The sequence below is a fragment of the Malurus melanocephalus genome, unplaced genomic scaffold, assembly GCF_030028575.1.
Source record: "Malurus melanocephalus ecotype Western Australia unplaced genomic scaffold, MMel_1.1 scaffold_386, whole genome shotgun sequence".
Taxonomy (NCBI): Eukaryota; Metazoa; Chordata; class Aves; order Passeriformes; family Maluridae; genus Malurus; species Malurus melanocephalus.
In genome coordinates, this window is record NW_026623618.1 from 521,130 (window position 1) to 547,638 (window position 26,509).

At 35.9% G+C, this 26,509-nt stretch overlaps 1 protein-coding gene across 2 annotated transcripts in view; it reads left to right on the top strand.

The window, feature by feature from the left end:
- Positions 1-26,509, top strand: part of TBCK (TBC1 domain containing kinase) — a 95,676-nt gene that overhangs the window by 6,514 nt on the left and 62,653 nt on the right. Inside the window, exons 3-11 of one of the 2 annotated variants that reach the window (XM_057379093.1) lie at positions 1,843-1,915; positions 18,084-18,198; positions 19,707-19,780; positions 20,788-20,929; positions 21,415-21,475; positions 22,798-22,859; positions 23,595-23,656; positions 24,021-24,169; positions 25,102-25,240. In XM_057379093.1, the coding sequence (XP_057235076.1) occupies positions 1,843-1,915; positions 18,084-18,198; positions 19,707-19,780; positions 20,788-20,929; positions 21,415-21,475; positions 22,798-22,859; positions 23,595-23,656; positions 24,021-24,169; positions 25,102-25,240 (877 nt within the window). The remainder of the gene's footprint in view (positions 1-1,842; positions 1,916-18,083; positions 18,199-19,706; positions 19,781-20,787; positions 20,930-21,414; positions 21,476-22,797; positions 22,860-23,594; positions 23,657-24,020; positions 24,170-25,101; positions 25,241-26,509) is intronic. The other variant, XM_057379094.1, reaches the window with a different exon arrangement.

Below are 26,509 nucleotides of genomic sequence, written 5' to 3' on the forward strand. Positions count from 1 at the left end.
TTGTTAGCTCAAATAAAACTTCAATTCTTTTTTTCTGCTCTAGATACTCTCTTRCAAGCTCAGCAGGACATCACTCAATTTCCACAGAAAGGCTACAACACCTGTGACAATTTAAGTCATTGCCACCTTTAACTTTTAAATCAACAGTGTTCTCATACARAAGTGCATTGTATGTATTTGATTAGCTACAGGGTCTCATGAAGTAGAACAAGTAATTTTTTCCCTTTAGAATGCAGTATGATGGAATGTTCCAGATTTTTACAAAATTAGGATATTGCCAGCTCAAAACACTGAGGTAGTCTGTGGGGGAGGGAGTTCTTTATGTGTTCTCCTTTGCCCTCAAACATGTGATTTTTCACTTGCACAGTCAAGAGATCTAGATAACTTAATAATTTTCATTTGTATTTACTASCACCTCTTGAAACAACAACTGGAATTTTCTTACAATATTTTTTGGAATGAAAGGTTAGGAAGTATTAACTAATGTTACATTTAAGAAATAAAAAACAGAAATACRTGGCCTTTTTGATAAGGAAGAGTAAATGACATGAGGATTTATGTATATGTATAAAAATGAAGAAAAAAACCTTATAATTGAAGTGACTTGAAGGATAGCAAATAAAATTTCTAACCATCAAGTCTTGAGAGTGTTATCTTTTAACAATTATTGGAATAGCAGCTACTAATTTTGAAACAATAAGGGAAATTTGGTGGCAAATTTTATAATTTTGATACTGACAGAATTTTCTATATGTCAGTTCCATGCCTAATGATTTAATGTTTGTGGAGCTTTTTTTTGCAAGTATCAATTTCTACTCTTCCAGAAAAATGTGAGAGCAGAAAAACAATGCAAAAAAAATACATGTATCAATTCCCCCACAAGAGGCTTTTGAAGGGGGAATATAAAAATAAAAAAAAACAACTTTCAAATGGATTTTTTTTTGTAAAATTAAACTTAAAAAAGTCTTTGCTAGCATTGTAGAAGGCAATCTCAACATTTTTTTCTTCCAAAGCAAGCTTTTAAATGGCCTTTTGATTTGCAAAAGGAAAAACAGAGTTGAGTAACAAGCATTCCAGCTTTMATGTGATGACTTATTCTTCTCAATTTTCCATCTTCATCTTACTGCAACAGTCATGTTACAAAAATGTTTGAAATTCTATAGTTTGATTTGATTTTGAATGTGAATATTGACTGCCAGCTTAGTGGAAGCAGCAAAATCTAGCTTCTCTAGGGGTCTTCTCACATGTCCCTGTAATGTCTTATGCCTGTGTCTTTTCCTGCTGCATGATTGTTGTCTTCAGTGCAGCAATAGTTTTGGTTTTCCCTCTATTCAGAGCCAGCCCATCAGTCTTCAAAACATGTGGGACCCCTACACTCCATGTTGAGCAAGAGGTGCTAGAGCTGGTAATGTGCTTGTTGGCCGGTCAGGACTGAAGCACCTGTGCTCACTCTGAATCCCTTTTCTCAAAGCTGGGGTTACTGTGAGTCTCTTTCATCAACCCAGCCCTGTACTTCTACAAATTTGTAAATGCTTATCTGTGGGACTCTGTTCTTCAGTCAGATCTGACTGACATTGGCTGAGGGCTTTAGTATTTGTTAGGAGATTGATGGATGCATGGATGGTTGGATTGATAGTGGAAAGATAATTTTCTGTATCTCGTGAACARCAAATAGTGGTGTTATCCATAAATTGTACATCTTGTAACATTTAATTATGTGTAATTTTCTGTACAATGTATATCAAAATACTTTTAGTATCTGCCAGATAGGTAGAGTGAGAAGTCTGTTCTCCTCAGGGTTTCATTTGGATTCCAGTTCTCTTATGCTTTTTTTCCRATTAGAGAGACTGGTTGTGGCAGCTGAACATTGTGAAAAGAGTCTGGAAGATTTGCTGAGAGAAAGAAAGCCTGTCAGGTGAGGTGTCAAGCTAATTCAAATCCACTCTTTATTATTTCACATATCATCTGTGGCAAAATCCTGGACCATCTTTTAACTTTACTAGTTTATATAAATTTTATTCTGTTGAAGTTTAACCAATTGTTTATCAGATAAAATGTGTGCCCAAAGAGGGAGTACTCATTTCTGTGAAATTTTGTTATGGGGAACTTGCTTACAATGGAAATATTTTGTAACACATAAAATACTGTAGTTTTGGGCTTTCCTTTTAAAAATAGAATCAGACTTCTGACGGGATAAGGAACTTTCTAAGAATTAATATGAAGATTAAGTCTGCTATGTGATGAAACACAACTTTCACTAGAAAGGATGGAATTTGCTATGTGTTTTTTATTTGTAGAAATCTATTAWTTTATCTAGAAAATAGACAAGATGTCAGATAATATGCTACAGTACTGATAAGTGATTTGYATTTGAGTTTAAATAGCCCCTTCAGCAAGCCTTTGGTCAAAACTGTAYCCAAAGGCTGGTTGTCAGGAGTATTTGCTTAAATTGTAGGATCTATACAATAGTTGAGCTTTGTCCTTAAAGAAATAAGAAAAGAACCAAGCTTACTGTCAGGTGTGTTGCAAAACGCATTAACTGTAATTTTAAAATGTATCACTATTACCTTTGAAACAAAAAAGTGGTATCTTGTAGATAATATGTAACACAGAAAATGTGAARAGTGGAAAGAGGGTAACATAATTTCATTTGGGATAGCTGGGCATTGCATCCTAACTGRCTATTTACTAACAGAGAAAATATATAAATATACAACGCATTTAGAAAAATCCAGTCTCATCATTCTAGTTTCTGAAGTTTATATGAAGCATGAGGTTTCATCTCTCTTGATATTGATGCAAAATTAGATTCGATAATTACTCAGTAAAATAATTGATAATTTTTTATTTCTTCCTGGTTAACATGAGGCATCTCAGGTGGGCTGTGGTTGATAAGGTACTATGCTTCTGTGACTTTCTATGGGTCATCCCAAATTAGATTGGTATAAAGAGAGTAATACTTGATCTGTACCCTTTTGAGCTTTGCAACTACTAAATAGAATGCTGTGTCTGGCAGAGATACATCTAAATGTAAAATACCCTGTGTTTATGTTAGCATTTCATGAACTTGAACTTGTATGACAATGTGTGTTGCAGAGGGCTGAAGCTTGAGGAATGATGGGGAAATGCAGCTTACATTTTTTTTTTTTATGGTAGAGAGGTAGTTAGGTGGAAAGGGTTTTTCGTGTGAGATATATAYTACAGTTTGTCACACAATTTTGCATCAGGTTCCTATTGCACAAAGTTCCAGAAAAAGTTAAAGGATCAGAAGCTCTTTTCATTCCTTTTTAATTCAGTTCTCATACTGTTCTTTGAGCGTGTGTGTCTTGGTGTCACATGAGAAGCAGCCCAGACTGCCTGCTTCCCTCTTGACTGTTTTGGAAAACGATTTCATGTAGCTAATTTCCTTTGAATTGCTTGATGCAGTATACTTACGTAGATTCTCTGACTAAACTTCCTCAGATAACAGATGTGGTCTATGTGCTCATCCATTATGGCCTTCTATACTAGCATGACTTTTGTAGTGTCCAGAAACATTTTTAGATCTTTTCAGATAGCTTGCTAAAGTATGCAACTTTGGGATTTGGCATGCTGAAAGAAGTTACTTAGTTTGTGACATTACCTCAGTTTTTTGGGCTGTAGCTCTATTAAGAGTAGTTGCTCAAAGCCTGGTTTAGTTTTTTTCTCTTGTCTTGAGTGAGTTTTTACTGTAGTAAATTATTTTACGATCTAATCTTTCTTTTAATGAGCCAGTTGAGCATTCTTCTAGAAGTTGTAATACCTGAGGTAGAGGGCTAAAATATAGCCTGTATGTGTATTGTTTTAAGAGACATTAGTGATTAATTTACTGTAGATTATAGCTTTTGGAATAGTAGCTAAAGAATAGATTTTGTTCAGTTCACATGAGATATCTAGCAAGACTGTTGTTTTCTTTTTTCTGTGAAAACCAAATTTTTTTTATTCCTATGTGAAACCCAGAAACTTGTAGAAGTAAGTTGGATGGACCAATTCCCAGTTATTGGTTATGTGATCTGTCTATATCAATTACCTTTGGAGGAGGTATTTGGCTGTTTTATGAATTCTGATTGCATTGGTCAGTGATAGTATAGCTGGTTATACATCTGGAGTTKATGCGTGTGCTATTGCAATTAATTTTATAAACTGTTTATGGAATGTGAGAAACTGCTCTTCTGGTTTCTAGATTAATTTTCCTTATGCTTGCCAGTAACCTAAGTCCTTTGCACCTGTACCACAAGCTGATGTAAAATCAGCAGGAAATCTTCTATTATGTTAGTSCTGAAATTGAAGACATTACATTATGGACTGTCTATCTGTCTATATATTTTGGAAAAGAGGCCATACAGCTGTTTGGTAGCTATTTAGAGTTTATATTTGCTGAAATCATGCATCAGGTGTAGCATACATTCCTTAATATATTAATTATATTTAAAAAAAAGATATGTGGCAATGTTCTTTCTTCAATTAACTTCAGACTTTCCCCAGGTTTTCTAATTCTAATAAATCAGTTGCGCATAGGGGCCAAATACTGGAAATGAGAGCTTCAACTCTTTGCTTTTTCTACTCTGTCACAATGCAGGAAGTAATTTTACTGAGCATACCACCAAACATTTTCTAGAAATTGGGATTGTGATATGTTCAAGAATTCAGTCATTCATTACTTAACAATGCTGTGTCAGCAGTCMCCAGGAACTGCAGATAGTTTGTCATTGTCCTCAAGGTTACCATGCTCAACTTCATTTTCAGAGATTAATGCAAGTAAGTGTTTGGTAATTTATGGCCGGATTATTTTCTGTTGCATTTAGTGTTGCCTATTTGGGATCTTGSAATAAGTACCTGCTGCTGTTAGAACTCTTACCAGGTAAATTTCAAGAACTCTCAAAGGGAGGAAATGAGTATAAGCTCTTCACAGTTCTTACCATAGGTAACCAGCTACAGAAAAGAAATTTAATACAGCTCTTTAGTGTTTTCTGTTTCAAAGGACAATCATGTGGACGTTGTAACTACAATTAATGCTTCTAAAAGTGACATTAATCCCAATTTTCTTTACTGTGCTTCCATAGAGCATCACAATAAAAACAGARGAGCTTTTTCAGAGTTGTGTGCCACAGGAAATTCAGGCTGCAACCATAGATAAGAGGGTGGGATAAGAATTTTTGGTATTGATATAGGATAAGAATTCTAGGCACTGATATCCCATGTTTCATTAGATGATTCTCGATTGTTCTCTCTGAGAGATTGTAGTCCAGGTCATTGTTTCCTGTTTGTTTATTCCTGATTTAGTGTCCTGTTTGTTGTTGCGCGCACTGAAAGGATGCACTTAATTTCAGTTTGTAACAGTCACACTAGTTCAAAATCAGCTCTCTGAAGTATGTTCAGGAGTCAGTTAAATTTTAAGAGGGTTGGGAATTCATGTACCATCAYGCAAAAATAGTAAATACCTGATTTTAACTCATAATGGTTTATTGCTGTTCAGAGATTTGAAAATGTGTCTCAGTCTAGCTGGCTTCCTCTGTTATTCTTGCACATAGAAGGATTTTTTCTTGTGAATGAATTGAAAATAAGTCACAAAAAATTATGGTGGGTAGATGTTTTATACTTTAACAGTCTCACTAAAGGTAGTGGCAATCAAAATTTTGSCTTTTCCCAGTTGCTAGGGATTTTAGTACTGTTGATACCAAAGACCAGAATGTAGGATGTACATTTATCTTCAAGATTCTACATCTTTTAAACACATTTCCAACTACTCCTTTGAGATACCTTTTCCAGACAGTGTTAAAGGAGTTATTTTCTCTGCTCCTGTGCTGTTACAATAGCARTTGTGAGCATTTCCTTTTCTGTCATGCTTGAAGTGTGTTTCTTCTTTGAAGAAGTTGGTCTGCACTTGTATTCATAGCAATAAAAATGCCAGCAAATACTGACATTCAGCAGACTTTTGGCACCTACAGTACAGTTTCTGGATTGGTCTTCAATTTGTGGCCTGGACAGTCCAAGTCTATTCCTTTCTTCAATAAAATAAGCTTGTCGTATGTTTTGAATGTCATGGTATTGAAAWATTACTAGTGAACCATCAGAGATACAAGGTGTAGTTTGTTATATATGGAACATTTGATGGGAAGCAGGCTGTGTCTGCAGCTGTTTATTAGTTTGGAGAAAACATGATCTGATGGATTCAGATGAGTACATTTTATTTGACTACATTAAACAGTTGTCTGTTCRTTGATTGGACAAGAGTTCTTCATGCCATCATTGCTATTAGTGTGCTTTTGGCAAACTTGAAGTGGAATTGTGGTACAGAAGTTATTAGATGGGAAGAAAATGATTTCTGAGTAGCCAGGCATCCTTCAAAARTATTTTTAAAACAGGTGGAAGTCATCAAAAGGCTGAAGGTTTTAGATGATTTGACTTGAAGAGCTGCATATGAGCATACCTTCATGAGCTGAGTGTATTCTGCTTTGAATCAAGTCTGTGCTGGAATTTCACATGAGAAATCCATATATCATAATGAGGCTGAATTTGACAAGGATAAATTATGTAATAGTAAAATGAGGTAGCATGAATAAACAAAACTATTTTTTTCCTAAGCATGTGTGAAGTTCTGTAGTGTCTGTAGACTTTTTCTTTACTTTCTTGATAATGCTTTACTTGCAAAGCTACACTGAAAGATTATCTGTTAGTCTGGACTTGTTTATATATTATCCCATTATGCTTTTCTTCATATAGAAGTACTGGTTTATTTCTGTAAGTAATTTTTAGTCTGACTGCATATCTTCCTGTGGCATTCCTYGTAGCATAGGTTTTCTCCTGTGATTGCCTTTCCTCTCACAAAAAAAACAATTGTTTGGAATGGAAAAGAGGTGCATCTTGGAYGAGGCATTTGAGGTGAACATTGTTGCTTTTGATGTTTCATCTTTCTAGGTGTGGAACCAAATTCTTTGCTTGCATAGTTGGCTGCACTGTTTSATGGCAGCACAAAGACATTCAGGAACACAGATGTGTTTCATCCTTATATGTGAAACGTAACAGTGAGTGCGTACTTGTTTCTTATGTTCTTTTCCAGGAAAAAAAAAGAGGAGAATCCTACTTTTGTAGATGATGATAGTCTCTTGCTATGAAAATGTGGATATGATAACTGTATATAATTGTCCTGGTTTCAGCTAGGGTGGYGTTTATTTCTTTCAGTAGCTGTTACAGTGCCGTGTTTTGAATTCAGAAAGAGAATGGTGTTGATAACACACTGATATTTTGGTTTTGTGCTATGTCATGTCTATCCTGAGTCAAGGACATTTTTCCTTGGCTCATGCTCTGCCAGTGAGGAGGACAAAAGGAAGTGGGAGGCTGCAAGTCTGGGACAGGTGACCCAAACTGACTAGAGGGATATTCCACACATGCCCAGTATATCCACTGGGGGAGTTACCTGAAAGGGTGGCCAGCCTGGTTCTGGGAAGGGAGTCTGGTGTTGCTCAGTGGGTGGTGAGCAATTRCATTGTGCGTCACTGCTTTTTCCCTTTTTATTACCATTATTAATATYATTTACCACTATAACTATATTTTACTTAATTTGCAATTATGGCACTAATCTTACCTCAAACCTACAACTTTTAGTTCAATTCTTCTTCTCAATCCTCTGAGGTGAGGGGCAGAGAGGGAGGTTGAGTGAGTGGCTGCATGGTTCATAATTGCCAGCCGGGCTTAGACCATGATAATATAAAGTCTGTACATGGGGGAAAAAGTGTATGATTATTTCAACCTTTTGTTCAACAATGCTTTTTCTGTAGCTCCTTGTAGACACTTCACACAGATTTCCCTGCTAAAAGCAGTGTTAAAGATCTCGAGCTAAAGATGAGTTATGCTGAGTTAATTGAGAACAAAAGTACTGAAGAGTTTTGAGTCTACAGTTTCTAGTCAAAGAGGATGTTGAGTTTCTCTCAAACAGACAAAACACCATCCTCAGTGGGAGGGTGGCTTCATCCTGCATCTCTGCAAGGAATTGTGTAAGGATCATGTTAAAATTCCACTCTGCATTAATGAGCAAATTACTACTAATGAGATAATATCTGAAACCTCAAATGTCAAATTTGTACTGTGCAAATCTTAGGGGATTTAAAGCACATTATTAATCCTAACATTGATTTATGATAGTTCTGTTTAGTATAAAAATTGCTGTAGACTGTGAGAACAAGATGTGGTTGATGTATGGTTATTCTAACRAAGTACAGTGTTTGACACTTCTTCCTCTTCCTAGAAAGGAAAAAAAAAGCAAGAGACAACACTTGTTAGACTTTCTTCATAGTGCATCYTTCTAGAAAAAGATTTTATTTTTTAAAGTGTAAGTTCTTGTTTTTGGACTACTGGGCAATGTCTTCAAGAGAGCATTTGTCAGTAATTAGGGATCAGACAGCTGGTTTATTTAGATGCATTGATATGCTTACAAACATCTCTAACGTCACTGTGGTTTGGGATTTGTTTCTTCTGTGCATATGGATATTCTCTTCTTGGGTTTATAACTAGATAGGTACCAGGGCATTTGACACTGTTGTGATGGCAGTGTTTAGAAGGCTGGCAGACTGGGCTAGTTTTAAGGTTTAAAATGTTGATTTCATTCATTAACAGTACGCATCTTGCTAAAGGTTAGTTCATACATATTGTTACTCCTCACTGTGTATACAAAACTTACTGTAAATTAGCCGTGAATATCCAATGCCATGGAGTTGGTGCTGTGCTGTCAACAGTGGCAGCCATGGCCCTTGGTGGTTCTTAGAAGTCAAGGTGGTAAAGTCAAGTGCAGCATGAACTGGTCTTTCTTCAACTGTTACCTAATGTCTGATACTTTTATGTAATCAGCACTATCCAGCCTCTGCAAAGTGTSATTTCCTGTACTTCCAGTATTGCCTGTTTTATGTTTTGCCAGTCATTCTTCCTATGTATTTGGGAGTATGTCCTGCATATTTACGGTTGGTTCTGCTTCTTTTGCTCTTTTGTCTGGCAATTTTTGGTGTGTGGATTTCTCCCACATGCAAATATAGCCCTCTCTATTTCTCCCTTTGGTGATCACATTTCTCATGTTACTTCCAAGAAAGTGTAGTTTTAATTGTATGCTGATTGATCAATTTCTCATTTATAATGACAGGCATCTGCTTTGTCTACATGTAGGTTTATGGTTAACTCTCTAGATAGGTGTTTTCTGCCTGTTGTGGTGACATGTACTGGTTTATAGATCAAAGTGATGCACTTCCTAACGACTTCTGCAAGTTTAGTTGGAGTTGTTACTATGAAATTCCTAACAGCGTCACTTCTTATTTACCTAGTTGTAAAGTCCCTTTGATCACTTGAATTTGCAGGTTGTTCTTCTCTTGAAACTTTCCATTCTGTTTCACATTTTAGCAGTGTCTGCACCATTGATATAAGGATCCAGATTTTCTGAGCATTAAAGCATACYTAGGTAGGCTTTTCACCTTAGATATTTAGATTTTTTTAAAATATGTTAYGGCCAAGTTATTTGTTAATATAAAAACAGTGTTGCAACATCTACGAATTTACATAGAATGCATGGCTTTAGAAGATCTGTACTGTTTTGCAAGATCTGTTCCTAGCTTTAAAAGTTCAGTTGTAAATCTATAAAATGGGGGAGAAGGGGTTTAATTAGGAAAGTGGCTTGTTACTAATGCTTAATCCCATCATAGAGATGCCTGCAGAAATTAATTTAAAAAATACCAATCCTGTCTGACTTCAAGGACAGCATTATTTGTTATTAACTAGTCATGATTTCTAGAGCTGTCAGTTMAGTTTATACTGCCACACAGCTGCAACAGCATTAATTGCACCAATAATTACACTTCATTTTCAGGGTTTTCTGATCCCTCTAGGKCACCATAGTAAGAATGAGGGAAACTTTCTCCTTGTATAATGAGGTTAGGGACCCATCACTTTTTTTGCAGTGTGGAGGAGAAAGTCGATATGGTTAACATTAAGTGAAACTCTGTTCTCATGCCAAGGATATAGGTCTTCCTTAAAAATAAAGTAAAACRTGCAGTTGTCCATTATAACCTATAAGATGGGAGAAAGAATTCCTATGCTCTTAAAATGCCTGATCAATACCTTGCTGCAGTGGGGAGAGTTGCTGGAGTATCAGTCACAACGTATTCATATTGGCCTTTTAGAGGTGCATGCATTTGTTCAGGCGAGTCCAAAACAAAACAAAAGAAAGATTTTTGGAGATGTAACTTATATTGATCTTAATTCTACTCCTGCATTTTGAGTTCACTCCTTCTGGAGAAGGACAGGAAAATGTGAGAAGTGTTGTTTGTTTCAATGAAATTTTGACCATGTGACATATGGGACATGTATATAGTGCTGTAGAAGCTACTTCTTTACTGTATATTTGGAGGTCAAAACCTGTTGACCTGATGGGTCCTGCTCTTTTATTGTCACCTGATCATTTTAATTCTATTATGTTACTCAGAGTGTAGAGTCAGTGATAAGAATGTAGTCTCTGATCAGGTTTTAAGTGAGGGCTACTTTACCTAATCTTTGTGTCTAGTGATTGGAATAATTTGTTTCACTGCACTTTTTGGTCCAATGTGCACGTTTTACGTATGAGCCAGCTGAGGCTAAGGTGCAAAAAAAAACTTTTTAGAAGTTAATCAGAGACAAGATCAAAAACTGAGAATGTGCATTGTCTTTCCTGTTCTGTGCATTAAACAGGATGGCACTAAGGTTTTCATTAGAATAGTGCTTTATAAGGTGTACTTACTTTTCGAAACTACTTTCTTCATTTGCCCTCCCATTTTTTGGGGTGAATGMTGTATGTCTTAAAGGAATTTAAGTTGCAGTGTTTGAAAATTTTTGGTTTATGACTTAAATCATTCAGAGTGATAATGATCTGAAAAATCAYCTGTCTGATAAAAAATTTTGCGTTCAATCTGCTCTGTATATGAAGTTGTTTTTTATCTGTGCCTTCATCTATTGTTTTATGGACTTTTATCATRCATTACAAGTTGAGACCTTCATAAAAACGTAACATCATCTGTGTTGCTTTTAAAGTCATGCTTGCAGCTTAGAACTTTAAAAAAGGAATGAAAGGACTTGCTGAGTTTCCTCAGGTGAGCAATATGAACTTGTTGAAGGTATCCTGTGTGAAATAACCTTGTGAATGAGTTAGAGACTTCTAAGGACTCTGTCTATAAAACTCTTTTTTGTGTGTGTGTCTTATTCTGTTTGTTACATTCCCTTCCAGTTCATTTCATTCTGATAATGTGAATGCATTTCCAAGTAAATTGGCAGTGTTTACAATCTTGGTCCCCAGTGCCATTTTTTAATCAAACACGTAATAAAGTGCTAAATAAACCATTCCCACCTGCATCAAGCTCTTTATGTTCTATAGATGGTATTTTGTAATTYATTTACCCAGGAAGACCCAATTTATCTGCACATCTGGTTTTCAAGCCAGTTTTGCTTTTTATCCAGTTTTCCAGCTGGTTGATTGAGGAACAGGGAGGTCAGATGGCTTTCTTGAGGTCAGCGTAGTGATTGTCTCTGTTGGGATTATGCCCAAACTTTATCCTTTGCTGTAACCACTTGGCCACACCACTCCTAACCAGTCTGTCCACATTGTTGGCAGTAATGGAATTAACTGCAAATGCCATTTTCTTTATTTTATAGTTTTGCTTGTATTGAAATATTGTCACTTTTATGAGTTCAGAGACATTACATCTGTTCACAACCTGGTTCCCTTTCACTTTGAACAGACACAATTTTTTGTGATGAATCTCCTTCCTGGATTCCAAATGTGTATTAGTTTTACAAGTTCAAGGGTAGTGATTGATGATGTTGCTGGTTTGYGTTGCTCTGGTGTGCTTCCTCAGGGCAGACCCTGTCTGACACTCTGCTTTGGAAAAGGAATGCGTGTTCTTGCTCCTGAATATCAGTGCAATAAGCTTCTTAAGATTCCGGCTGTTGAGGTTCTCTTCCTCCATACTTTAGTTTTTACAGCAATATTACAATGTTAGAACAAGGTGCACGATTTAATAAAGGACTTAGTTAAGCATGCATTGCAGTGTACCTACCCATGAGCTGTAAGTCTGAGGAAAGCGAAACTCAGAAACATGGTATCATCAGCATAATCTTATTCTGYTTGGCCTTGCTCTGCCTTCCTGAGAGAAGTCAAAATAATTCTAGTTTTGTTATCAATTTCCTCTTTCCTTAAACTGCTACTGCACTGAAGAAACTTTACTTAATACATCTCTAGTACATACAAAATTACCGGACTCTGTRCAGTTTAGTAGATGATGAGGCTTGCTTTCTGAGACCAGTCCTGTGTTGTTTTCAGATTCTGGTGGGGCCTCTTCACTTCACTTGATGAAACATTCTTATTCAAAATATTCCATCACATACTGAGTGTGCTGTCATTACTTTCCAGGCACATCTTTCTTTCTTCTACAAACTGGATTGAAAGCTCTGTGTTGATTAATGCAAAAACAGGAAAGAAAATGAAATTTACATCTGGCCACAACCAGTTAAAATACCACAAATGTATTTGTATCAGGCAGAAATATTTCTTCTTTCTGCAGGATTTTACTCCTGCCTTCACTTTGCTTTAAGCCTGTTATTTTTACTCCYGTCCTGCCATCCACCTTCATCACTTTGTTCTGATTTCCTGCACTGTAATAGCTGGCTCTGCCTGGGTCTCAGTCATCAAAAAGGGAGGTGACATAGTCTAGGAGAAGGTAGGACTGGACATAGGAAGAATTTTTGGGTTAYCCAGTTATTCTTTCAATAAACTCTTCTATTGCAGCCCTGAAAAAGGATGGAGAGGATATATTTCCAGTTAATGCCRTGAATGCACTTCTCTTGAAGACAATGGAGTGAATTTGTGTGCAGATGGGCATTGATTTTCCTTTAAACTGGAGCAAAAGAAMCTTCAGTGTACCTGTAAATTCCATGATATTGACATGAATGCTGCAAGTTTCTTCATTGTTTCTTTTCTCATGTTGGCATTTTTTTTAATCAGACAGTTTAATAAGTTAAGTCTCCTGACCACACCCATCTCCAATTTCTAGCTGTGTGATTTGCAGTCCTCTTGTTCTTAAGTATTCAAGATGTCATGTATGAAGTAGTTTTTATTTTTCCTCCAGCAACCTGTGGTGTGTGTAGCAACTACCATGCTCCTGSCTGTCAAATGCATTTTTCCACAATTACTTTCCCTGCTCCAGAGTCAAACAAGGTTAAAATAGCAAGGAGGTTTTACCAACAGAATTCTTGATGGCTGTGRATTGCCACAGGAAGTAGTAGGTGGTATTACCAGACATGACGCTTAGGAGGCAAACTTTTGTTTCAGCCAGAAGAAAAYTTAAATAAGAGGAAGCTGGAAGCCAGGAAAATATAAAGAAAAATTTCATATGTACTTGCTCTGTATTCCCTCTCTCCTAGGCATCTGCCTACCATTTKTTTTTGGAAAAAGGATAGTAATCTCAAACAGTTTTTGGTCTGAGCTAGTATAACCATTTTTAAGGTTTGGAAGAGCAGTAATTTTGTCTAAAATGGAAATAATTAGTTGCAACAAGTTGTTTGTTCCTAGAACATCCTGTCTTGGAGCCCAGTTTCTGCTTCTACAAGCAGCTGCATTATCATTTCCATTAATCACAAATAGTTAGGTAATAAATAGCCACTCAAACTGAATAATATATCAGTAATATTGTTGGGGGTATTTTAGCAGGAATKCAGCATACCACATTTTTGTCATGAAGTTTTTGATTTCTAAATGTTTCAAATTTTTTTTGTTTGATTTTGTATTTAGTTGACCTATAGTTTGGGTAGTTCTCCTTAGATATTTCTTCCCCGGTACTGATCAGTCACTACTGAGTGAGTATGCCCACTCTTAGCTCGCCAATGCCCTAATTATTTTCAGGGTTTATTGTCTTTACTTGGTTCTTGATAAATCCATATTTCCCACTCTCTACTAAAATCTGATCTGTTTGTAAAAGATAAGGCTCTGGGTATGCAACCTTGTAGTACTTTGCCTCTCACCCTGGCCCAGAAGCTGTTCTCAGTCAGATCAGAGAGTGTAATGGATACATTACGAAGCTTTTCTTCTCTTCCCCACCCATCAGAATCCAAAAGGTGACAACAGTCTCCTAAGCAATCATATTATTTCATCAGTGGATTTGCACAACCACAAGAGTTTGAAACTCTGCGAAAACATCTGTTTCCTGACAGGTTAGTTTTATTATTCCTGAAGTAAACTTCTAGAAAATGGCTTAGTGTCCTTAACAGTAAGAATCCAACAGGCTTGCTGCTAAGTGGAAAAGTTAATTTTTTTTGTGAAGGCACAATGCAGCCACCTGTGTACTATTACAGTGTGGAAATTAGTCATTTGTCTGGTATAGCTTTTGGTCTGACAAGTTCTGGAGGTAATAAAACAATCCTCATTTTTGTGGGTTTTTAAGTCGACTTCCCTTCTCTCTCCACCCACAAATGCCACGCACATGCCTCTCTTAACCATGCTGGGKTTTGTACTGTTGGCTGAACTTGCTCATATCGACTTGTAGAGATTTTTTTTCTCTCACCCTACTTACAGGATGAATTTGAGGGAGGAATGCAGTTCTCCTTTGTGCTTCATTTTCTATGTGTTTAAGTTACAGCCCCAAACTTGGTATTGATTTTAATCGTTACAGTCTTTTAATTCATGATTTCTAGTATGAAGAAACACAAAATGACCTGTTTTCATGACTACGTTACTTCTCCAAACTAGAAGAATCATTACATTTTAGCCAGTTAGATTTTATACTAGTGTACAATCCTTTCATTTGAAGAGAACTCCTTTTCAGAGGCTTAGCTGACTAGGCTATAGCTGAATAGATTYTTTTGGTATTTAGACTGAAGATTAAAATGCAGCCAGCTCATTGAATGTGCTGGTAGTTGTAGCAAGGTCTTGCCTAATCTTCCATCTGTGAAGGGTTCCTTTTGTAAAGAAATTTCTGTTTCTTTTCTTGCTGGTGGAGAGGAAAATGGCCTTGAAACAAGTTTTGTTAGAAGAGCTAGGAAACTCCAGTGTATCTCACACTTTCATGATTTTACTTGCTGCGTCATACAGTATTGCCTTAAGCAGAGTTATGTGCTTCACTGTAATTTGAAGTCACAACCATGATCATCAGCTGCTGAGGTGAAGGGGCTGTTTCATGCCACACAGCCATCATTGTGGCTCTCCTTATATCAATGGTGATTGGTGTTGAACCTGCCACACTTACATCTGGCTGCCTTATCTCCTGTGTTGTTTCCAGTATTTGTGCTTTKGTTTTTTTCTCTCCACCTCCTGTTAAAGGAGGGTGCTGATAACTCTGCAATTCAAGAGGCCCGATAGCTAAACCGCTGCTCTAGATCTATCATAGTTCAACACTAGCCAATCTATTGAAAAACAGATTTCCAGCTAATTGGGGGACAAGTTTCTAAATATGCGCAGAGCTTGCCACCAACGTTTTTTTTACAAGTGTTGTCCTCATTTAGAACATTGTTTTCTTTTTCTATTTATGGGTTTTTTTTAAAGGTCAAGTTAACCTGAAGGCTKGAAGTGGCTTTATGAGTGTACCTTCTGCACTCACAGAAGGCTGATGCAATGCTTGCATTGTTGACAGTGGCTGTAGAAATTGGGAGAGCTAAGACCCACTGAAGCAAGGGCACAGCCTTGGCAGTCATCTCCAGTGAGGCTGGGAGCATCTGCTGAACTAGACCTTGGGGAATTTAAAGCAGAGAAATCTCTTRGGTTTGATAACAGCAGTAAGTGTAGTTGTCAGGCCCTTTGCAATTAGTTGCAAATCTCATGGGTTGTAGCCACACCGTGTATTGTCCCTCGTGAGAACTAAACAAGGTACAATAGCACCATGCAGAGCTTGTTGTATAGAGTTCCCTCTGTCCTGGGGATTGCTGTGTGTCCTGAACGATAAGCCTGTGGTAYTTGGCTCAATGCTTCTGCCCAGTAGGGTGGCACTGAGCATTAAATGCACAATGAAAAAGTTAACACTCCTGTGTTCCTGATCGTTGTAATAACGTGAAGGGTTTATCTTAAACAGCAAAGAATCCCAAAGCAGTATTTTCATGTGTTTGCCCTGATTCTGGGGTATTTTTTTAATGAATTGCAAGCGAGCATGGAGAATAAATGGGTGGCTGAGGCCCCCTGGCGCCAGCAGAGTGCGCCRCACGCCTCCGGCAAACGGCCACCAAATTGCATTTTAATAATTACTTTGTTTTTTGTTTTGGTTTTTTTTTTTTTAATGTGCCATATTTACTTTTACTTTTTAACACAAAGAAACAATACTTTCTGATGCACTAATTGTTCACATGCAATTGTTTCCTTTCTGGAAACATGAACATTCCATCTTTCATTTGTCATGTCTTGTTTTGCAAAGCTGTGCAGAAAATGAGAAAGGGGATTCCGTTTGCCACCATTATCCTTMATATTTGCATTGCTGTCAAAAAAACACACAAGGATTTTTTTTTTTAATAAAATCTGTGCCCAAGAATGATTTGGAGGAAAGGTACACAGCTAATAGTATCTGAGGCTGTGGTGTAGGATTTAACTTGGGAGGGGTGCTGGTGAGGGAGGAACTAGATGGTTGTGGGGTTTGGTTTTGGTGTTGTGGTTATTAGCCATGGGGTTTTGGTCAAATTGTTAAGACCTTGAAAATCACTTTCAAATACTGTGACCTAAGATACAGCAGTGTGGACATATCTTAGAACAGATTCCCTTTGTGCTTAAAATTTATCTTAGAAGTATATTTTTGCAACTACTGTAAATTAGTACAGAACTCTCCTAGRAAAAACGTTAGCATCTAGAGGTTGGCTTCGTTCAGGGTAACTTAGTCATGGCTTTTCTCAGTATTTCTGTGTTCCACTAGTGTCAGAATTTGTTGGAAGCATGGCTTTTATCAAAATCTAGCTATTTATTCTTGTGACATTCCATYGGGTATGAATAGCAGCTGATGAAGTCAAATAGAGAAATTAATTTTGATGTTTAGTCAGACAGTTGGCTTGTCATTGTCATCAGTCTATAATACTACTCCTCATTTTGCTGTTGYATGAGTTTTTAATAAGAGAAGGTGGTGAACATCCTCCAGTTTGTTATTGTCTGTTACTCTTTAAAAATGAAATATAAAAAAAATTGGAATTTAAAGTTAGGTCTTTATAAGTAGATATGCTTTGCTTTTTGGACATTGTGTAAAACAGTGCCTGCAGAGGAAAATTTGCCAAACAGACCTGAAATGGCTGAAGGGGAATGGACAGAATGAGGAAGGGTGGAAAGTTCAATGCAGTCTGTCTGGGTAACATGAGATCTGTGCCTTTTGTTCTTATTTAGGGTGCATTTTGGAAGCCTATTACTGGTAATCTGTACCAATTCATGATCACTTATTGACAGAAACTCCTCTTTAAGACTATCAGTCTTTAAAATAAAATGGTAGCTTTTATCAAAATAAGTAGTTATGTTGAAATGTTTTAGGTAGTAAGCTTCATTGTTTCTTTCCAAAGATGGTAAAGTTGATACTCTCAAGGCTGTACAATGAAATGTGCTGAAAATGCAATTTGCTGCTCTTTCTTAYTTTAGATGTTGAGATGACTGAAGATTAAAGGCATGATCTAGTCATGCCTCTGTGCTGTCTTCTGAATAAACTCTAGCTAACATCTGAGTTTCAAAWGCTTTTGTTCAGCTGAACTTTTTTTATGAATATCAGTAACAGATTTAAGAAGAGCAAATAAAAATATAGGAGGCTTGAGATTTTTTATTTCTCTGATTAGTTAATGTATTGAGTCCTAGTTTCTATTGCAGATATTTTATGCTTCGTCARCATTTTCTGCTTTTCCTGAGGAAGTTCAGGGTGAAGAAACCTAGTTGTGGGATTKTGAGGACATGTGTATGGCACTGAACATATCCTACCATATTCAGTGCTRGTTCCTTAAACTATTCTGGAATTGTAAATGTCTCAATTTTGTGTGGAACAGGTATGGAACATTACATTTTTGCAGCTTAAAAAGGAAAACGTTCACTATAACATGTTGTTTGTTTGATTTTTTTTCAGCTCTTCGAGGATCTTATGTATAGCATATGAGGTTTTGCAAGGTTTGCAATATATGAATAAACATGGAATGGTCCACCGAGCTCTCTCCCCTTGCAATATTCTTTTGGATCGAAAGGTACWGCTACAGGAATAAATCTTGGGTTTGCTGCTATGTCATAGATGGAGACTGAACAGTCACAGTCCTTCTGGGGGGGAAAAATGGCATATCTGGAAATGTGTTGGCTTTGTTTATTTTTTTTTAAACTACAGTTTTCTCCCATTTCCTAAGTTTCTAATGCATTTCAGAATTCATTTTTTCCATTCTCTCCTAAACCACACTTTTTATCTTTTCTTCTCAAAGTGGTAATCTAAGTCTGCTTGTCATTATTATAATTATTTACAAGACCTTCCTAGCTGTTTGAATAGAAAAATACTTCTTATGGCTAATAATAATATACTGCAAATAATATAGATGCCAATAATATGTTACTTGTGTTCTGTGGTGATATGATACTTCACCTTTCTGATATCAAGATATTTTTTGGTTCATGTTAATTATTCAGATTTAAGTATCTGTCAATTCTGTTACCACAGACTATTGAGTTGGCAGTGTGAAATAGAATTTCTGCTCATAAAAGTTGAGAAAAATTAATAGCTACTGTTGTGCTCAGAGCAGTTTCTTCATCAGAATCGACAGCTAAAGAGATTAACCTGTCTGCATAACTCCTGTATCTATCCTTTTCTTACTCAGTTTAGGGAGAATAATTTGGTCCTCCCCTTGGAAGGCAAAAAGAAGGGAGAGGACAAAGGAAATAAGGAACACGTTTATTTTTATGTGTTTGTGAACAAATGAAAATCATAACGCGCTAACATGCAAAAGTACTCCAGGATTTTAGGATACTCCTAAAATCAATAAAAGAACAGAAGAGGGCTGTGAGACAGAACTTTTAAGCTCTCCCCTGCCCTTTGAAAGCTTTCTGATGAACCTTCTCTGTTGCACCATCTGGAGGTTGGCTGAGTGTATGGCTGAGTCTAATTCAAAATCCAGCAGAAATAAGGCTCCAATTTAACTTTTATGCCTAAATTTGTTGCTTTGTTGTTATCTTTTGTGTCTTCACAAATAAAAATAAAGCCCCTAGAAAAGCTGTTTGTTTGATGTTCGTGTTGATGCAGTTAAGGAGAGCAAGATAGTAATGAATTGATGGGAGGTCTACAGAAGCAAATCTGGTCATTGGAAGAATTGATGGAATAGTGGTCATGTTTAGGGAGTTCTAGGAGTCAAACAGGATTCTGAACAGTTTTCAAACAGGAAAAATGTTCAGTGGTGTATTTAAGCCTTTTTAATTTACTGAAAATATACTGTAACTTAAGTGATTTGCTTAATGCTCTTGAGAAGTAAAAACATTAGAAATAAGCACCTCTTTAACTTGTAGTGAACTTCTGCATAATAGATGAGACAGAAATGTAAAATGATGCTTTATAATTTATAGATTTCTGTCCTCTGAGAGCTAATGCAATTTACAATTTTTTTTTGGTTTTGGTTTTTTTTTTTTTTGTTTTTTTTGGGTTTTTTGTTTAACTTAAAGACGGATTCTTCCAATGTTGTATTGTGGTGCTACTGATCATTTATTTTTCCCTTTTCAGGGACACGTGAAGTTGGCTAAATTTGGACTCTACCATATGACTGCTCAAGGTGTTGATGTTGATTTTCCTATTGGGTAAGGATGTAGCTACACAATACAGATATATCAGAGATGTACTTTTTCAGGAAATAATTTATGTTTAGAGCACCGCTTATACRGAAGTTTCCGATAATGTCAYTGAAGAGRTTGTCATCTGACTAGGTGATATGAMTGAAAGATAGAGAATGGACACTATSCCAGCTTGTTAGCACAACTCTGTGTCAGTCCTTGTTCCCTAGATATGCCTTCCGATGCTAACAGTTCCTTGGTTTTCTAATTTCAAATTTAGGAAAATGTGCAATCAGTACTTTGCTACTGGCCAACAATGTAGGCTTTCTGTCTCTTTAYAATTTTATAATTTTATGATTTATTTTCAAGTGATCATACCGTATTACAAATCACTGCTTTGTTGCAATGGTTTTTTTGCCACTTTTTGGTTTTTTTGAGGTATCATGTTGTTTTCAAATGAAATACTGTGCTGATTCTTAAAGACATGGCCAAAAGAAGYTAATGTTTCTTTTTAAAACATGATTGCAAATCAGATTTATTTTAGCTACTATGGTGAGKTCTTGACAAAATCAAAAGGTGATAGTATTATTTTTAAATCATCTTGTAGCAGGTAGTATATGTCCTTAACACTTTTAGTTACTTTTTTTTGCAATTTCAGAAGTTTTTTGATGGGAATACACTAACTTGTGAAGAAGAATATTGCCTTCACTCCTAAGTATGAGTCTAGGATGCACTTATTTAATATACAAATGCTGAGACTCAATGTATGTTTTCTCTAAGATATGTAGACATACTGTTTTGAAAGCTGCTGTTTCCTTTCACAAAAAGACAGAACCAATGATTGGGATTTCACCTTTTATGTAGTAAACACTACTTTGTAGTGAAACTTCACTGCAATGTGTAGATTCTAACTGAATAAAAYAGAACCGTCAGTATTCTGGTTCCTCAGAATACCAAATTATTCTGATTATATAATGGAAAGTTACATATTTTGGACAGACATGATATTATCTAATGTTGCTGCATCTTTCYAGGTACCCATCATATCTGGCACCTGAAGTAATTGCACAGGGAATAGGCAAACCAAATGATCACACTCAGTGTGAGAAACCGCTGCCTTCYGGCCCTAAATCAGATGTGTGGTCTCTTGGTGTAATATTGTTTGAACTTTGCATGGTATGTAAGAGAATAATTTAATTGATTTTGACTCTGGGGGAATAGTTTCATTGATTTGACTGTGCTTGAGTGTGGGGTTAATGACATCTTGCCCATGACCTAAGCTCAGATATCAGAATATGTTAGCATTCTTACCTGGACAGTACTGGTTGTTTGAAGAAAAGGATGTATTAGGTGTGTAGGATGGTTGGTATATGTGTTAACTGTGGAGTATATGTGTTAACTGTGGAGCCACAAGGATGTGACTGCAAGGCTGTCACAGTTAAAAGAAGTTACCAATGATACATTTTTACTATGTGATGGTGTAAAACTGTTTCTGCTATAGTTGGGGTAAATAAYATTAGTTTTRATACACCTGAAATWCRCATGTAGAAGCTTATATCACTGTCTTTGTATATAKATGGGTTACAACATTATCCAAATATTTTCATGTAGTTGCTTTTCCTTTTAAATTAAACTGTCTTTTGACTTTGTTATTTGTTTAGGGGAGAAAATTATTTCAGAGTTTGGAGATAGCGGAAAGATTGAAATTTATACTTATGTTAGGTAAGTAGCACAAAATCAATTTTTCAAATTTCCAAGCAGCTCTGTGATGAGAGCTTTACAGACTAATCAGCTTATAATGCTCAGACATAAAGCACTTTACCTTTGTCATATTTTGTCTACAGATTTCAACAGGCATTTGCAGTCTGGTTACTTCTCTAGTGAAAGTACAAAGCTGGATGGCAGGGAAAAAAAACCTTGGGAAGAGCTGGCAGTGTGTTAGAGTAAGGGCAAACTATTAAAGGAAAAAAAAAGAAGAGGAAAGGAAACAAACTCAAGAATGATGCTCATTTTCTTGGTTATTTGTTGGTTTATGTTGCAGGAGGATTCTGAAATCAGTTAGGAATTGATGACACTGAAGAAAACTGTCCCCACACTAGCAGTGCCAGTGTAGTAATGGCCAGACAGGGAGAAGCAAGGCTCAGATAGGAAGACAGAAATAGGAAGAGAACTGAGAAGTGTTTTTTACCAGGCCCAGACTTTTGTCTCTGGTTTCACCTTTGAACTATAAATCATTACTATAAATGTGGAATTTTTGCTTAATGTACATGAATCTGGAAGTGGGACTACTCTTGTAGCTTTTAAAACTCGATTTCTGATGGTATTTATGAATAAACCGTGAGAGGRGAAAGCCATGAATTTGCAATTTGAAGCTTTAGCAGTCAGTTGTTATTATCCAGAGCAAATAGTAATACTTTTAAAAGTAATTGTTAAAATTAAATGTTTTTCATTCAACAGTTAGTGCTTGAGTGCTGAGATTCTGACTGTTTTGGGGATCTGGTAACAAAGCTTCCTGAAGCATCTCCATCCCCTTCARTCTGAATGCAAGTTGTTGGTTTATCCACTGAAAAGCATTTATGTCYTGACTTGGGAATTATTTATTCAAGTAATAAAAAGAAGTTCTAAAATACTGCTAGCATTATCTGCAAGTAACAACAAAGTGAAAAATYACTTTAAGAGTCATGTAGGTACCCTTACGTTCATTCAGGGATTTTTWAAAAATGTTTCTATTTATAAGTTGAAAGACTGTTAAAGTTTATTTGGCAGAGACTGATACGCTGGATTTACTAGGCCTGTAAAAAGATTTTCACTGTCAGCTTAGATGTGCTACTTAACTTACCTAGGCTTCTGTCTGCATAGGTTATAATAATTTCTATTTCTGATTTCGATAGTTTACATTCAAGTGATATGGCAGTGTCAATAAAAAAACAAAATTAAGTTTTTTTTTTTTTATTGGAGTGGACATTTATCTGATATCCTGTTTAACTGGTATCCCTYTGTTAGTGTAATCTTTAACTTTTTATTGTTCTGTTTGTATTTCAAAGGMTGTGTAGATGATATTGTAACTGTATTGGCTGAAGAACATGGTTGCCTTGATATTATTAAGGTTTGTGAAACTAGTTTGCTCTTCCATGYTGTCTTACCCAGAATATTTTATTATTTGTTACATAGTATTTCAATATTTTTTTAAAAATTCATTTGRTCAATATGGARTATGATGAAAAGTTTTSAAGTCCAAACTGCRTGTCTCAGACCCTTTCAAATAGCCRGTACTGGTAATATTGTTCYCTAAAATTGCTGTCAGTCTTAGCAAATGTTAATGCTCTCTGGGTAGTTTAATATGTTATACATTTTCTTTAAAGTATYGTGGTTAAGTAATTTTCTTCCAGAAATTTATCCTTTCTGGTCCACTTTGCACAATCTGATAGTGTAGGTTTGTATAGTTCAACTTTTCTTTACCCACAAAAATGATCACTGAATTTTAGTATCTGTATATTTTGGGACATTATGTGAATGGTTCTGATTGTTAGCAGAAGGAAATTGCCAGGTATTGCATTGTTTCCAGAAGGGTACAGAATATCTAAATTAAAAATAAGTGAAAAGCTGCATACATAGCAAAATTTTCAGGGTTTTTTTCCCTAAATCAAATGTAGGATTGGGAGGTGAGAAGAATGACTTCCCCAGCATTTTGATCTCACACAGCTAGCCTCATGTGCGTAGGTGTGAAATTTTATTGCCCTCGAAGGAATAGCCTTATGTTAGAAGTTAAGTATGAGCCAAGTGCCTCGCTGAATTAAGACTGTAATAAACAGACTTCCTCCATATTTTTCTTGTGTTCCAGGACCTTTCTGAAAATATCATAGCTCTACTGAAGAAATGCCTCACATTCCAGCCTTCTAAAAGGCAAGTATTCGGGCAAGAGCCTGGTAAACTCTGTGGGCTACTATGAAATGAAAAGAACTGTTACTAAACTTTTTTTTTGAATACTGGTATTTGGGCTACCTATAAGAAGTTCTCAGTTTTGTGCTTTTCAGTGTGTAAAAGAGAAGAATTAGTKGTCTGAATGTGGGCTGTAAACAGACTAATATATTATGCTGCGTGAATTGAAAAACACTGGAAGACATTTTTTTTCTATTAAAATTTCTGTAATCCAATATAATTTAAAATAACTTGCTARTATTTTTTASTAGGAACCTTTTTTTGCTGGAATCCAACATTTTTGAGAGTACTTTCATTATAATTGTTTTATCCTCTTCCTTAATTCAAGGCCAACCCCAGAGGAACTGCTGCATGACAGTTTGTTCAGTGAAGTATCCTCACTATATCCTCCTTTCCACAAACCTGCTGGTCTGTTCTCATCCTCTCCAAGGTGTGCTAATTTAACACTTCCTGAAGACATAAGTCAATTATGTAAAGGTAAAAGCAGGTAGTGGGACAAATGTCATTGGAGGGGGAAGGAAAAAAAATGTTATTGCATTTTCTCTCCAACTAATTATTTAAAGAGATTCTTRAATGTCTCTACACTACATTGGTGCAGTAAGTTGTTTAATGGATGGAAACATGGGCAAAGATGTGTTGAGGGATGWATGCAAATGAAAGGAGTCAAATCTTAATTTTGTACTTCAACCTCAAGGGAAAAACTAAAATTAGTATTCAAGTCCAGGTTTCAATAGCAGTGTCATCTTTTGCCTTTAGAATTTGGACATGAGCATGTACAAGATAATTGGATTCTGCTAGATCATAGCATCAGATGATTTTTGGAAGTATTGGAGAATAAAGTCTTTGTGAAAGAGGTCACATTCTGGACTAGAAGATTATACTTCTAAATTTTATACTACAATGTATTGAAAATGTTACCACTCTAAAGCCTCACTAATTTTTTCTTATGAATTGGAGGTGTTTAGAAAATCTCGTTTAGACAAAGATTTTATACCTTGTTAGAATGAGTATGGTATGTGAAGGGAAGAGAGATGAAACTACTCCTACTGAATAGTTATAACTTGTTTCTTCTTTTGTGTCTTAGTGCTGCGTATAAAACAGTGTTTTGATTTGTTTTGTTTTGTTTTCTTTCAAAACTCTCAGGAAGCAAAAGTCCACACTTCGATGTATTCATGCGAGTTGTTCATGGCAAACTGCAGAAATACTGCTTTTTTACTGATTTCTTTCCTTAAATCTCCTTAAAGAGCACTTGCAAAGGGAAGGTCATTTTCATCTAACTTCACRTTAAGGTTTATGACCTTTCAAGCACAAGAATTTTTTTTTTCCARCAATATGTGTTTAGAGTTGTAGAAAGAAATACAAACTACCTTAAAGGCTGTAATTTATTTTTGTGTGATTTCTCCCAACAGATGAAGATAATGATTTCCTAGCAGAAAGATCAATTGAAGAGGTTTATTATCTCTGGTGTTTGGCTGGAGGAGACTTGGAAAAAGAACTTGTCAACAAGGAAATAATTCGATCAAAGCCACCTGTCTGCACACTTCCCAAGTAAGGATGGAGAAGCACTTTAAGGAGATGAATGGATGGATGGATGGATGGATGGATGGATGGATGGATGGATGGATGGATGGATGGATGGATGCTAGTGATTGCAAGGGAACATTTTAAATACCTGTGTATGTGAAAAATACTGCAAATGCCATTCTTAAACAGCAAGAAATTATCACTTCTTCTCTTACCCATTTTAAGATGTTACTTGAACGCCTTGTATCTGTCACCTACCTGATCTTCCTGTTGCTTTTTGAAATTGGAAAAGGTGAAGTGGAAAATACTGAAATGGAAGTCCCTAGATTTKGCACACTTTCCAATACATTAAGTTTTAGTAATAATGTTTCATTGTGCATCAAAGGCATATTGGTAATTGTAATTTAATTTGTTATGTAGCAAATTCTCACATTCTGAATTCCCTTTCACAGAGTAACAGTTCTGAATGGACAACCCACTTATTCAGCAGATCAGCTGATTACTCTTTTTCAAAATGTTTTATTTTATGCCTTAGAACTCTGTAACAGCATTTTAGTGGTTGCTACTTTTATCTTACTGCTGCACATATTGCAAGTTTATGTAGTACCTTCATGTTTTAATCCTATGATCTTAATAGCCTAATTATTCTCCCAAATATACCCCAATTTACTATTTCTGTGTTTAAAAACCAGGTGAAGCATATGTACAGCCAAAATGCAATATCTTTAAAAAAAGAAATTATGGAAATAGATTTTAAGTGTTGTTTTGGTACCAAAATAATTACGAGTTTTTTGAGGGATTGCTTATTTCTTTTGAATAGGTGCTTTTGAAATATAAGGGACAAACATTTTCCACCATACTGTCTGTCTTCAAGATGAGGAGTTAGTTTTAAAAATGGAGTCTAACTCCATCTTCTAAGTGATACTGAGAATGCTAGCTTAAATTCTGAAAATCAGTTTCATGYGGTATACTTTAAAAATATCATGTAATAGAAAATTTGTATATGCTCTATAGTGGATGCATTTGTATCCTTAGGTGGACTGCAACAGAAAAGGTCAGACTTCTGCTTGGGATTTTTTGTCATAATGGAAGTTGACTTTCATATGATAATAATATTTTATTTTTGCTTTTCACAATAAATGACAGTCCTGGTCTGTGCCAGATCGAGGAATAAAAGGGAATATTAATCCTGCATCTCAAAACTCTTCCTTTGTGTGCAAAGCTAAGTTACAGAAAACCTGAAATGTGCCATTTTACAAAAAAAAGCTATCTGAATAATTTAAGKTGATTGTA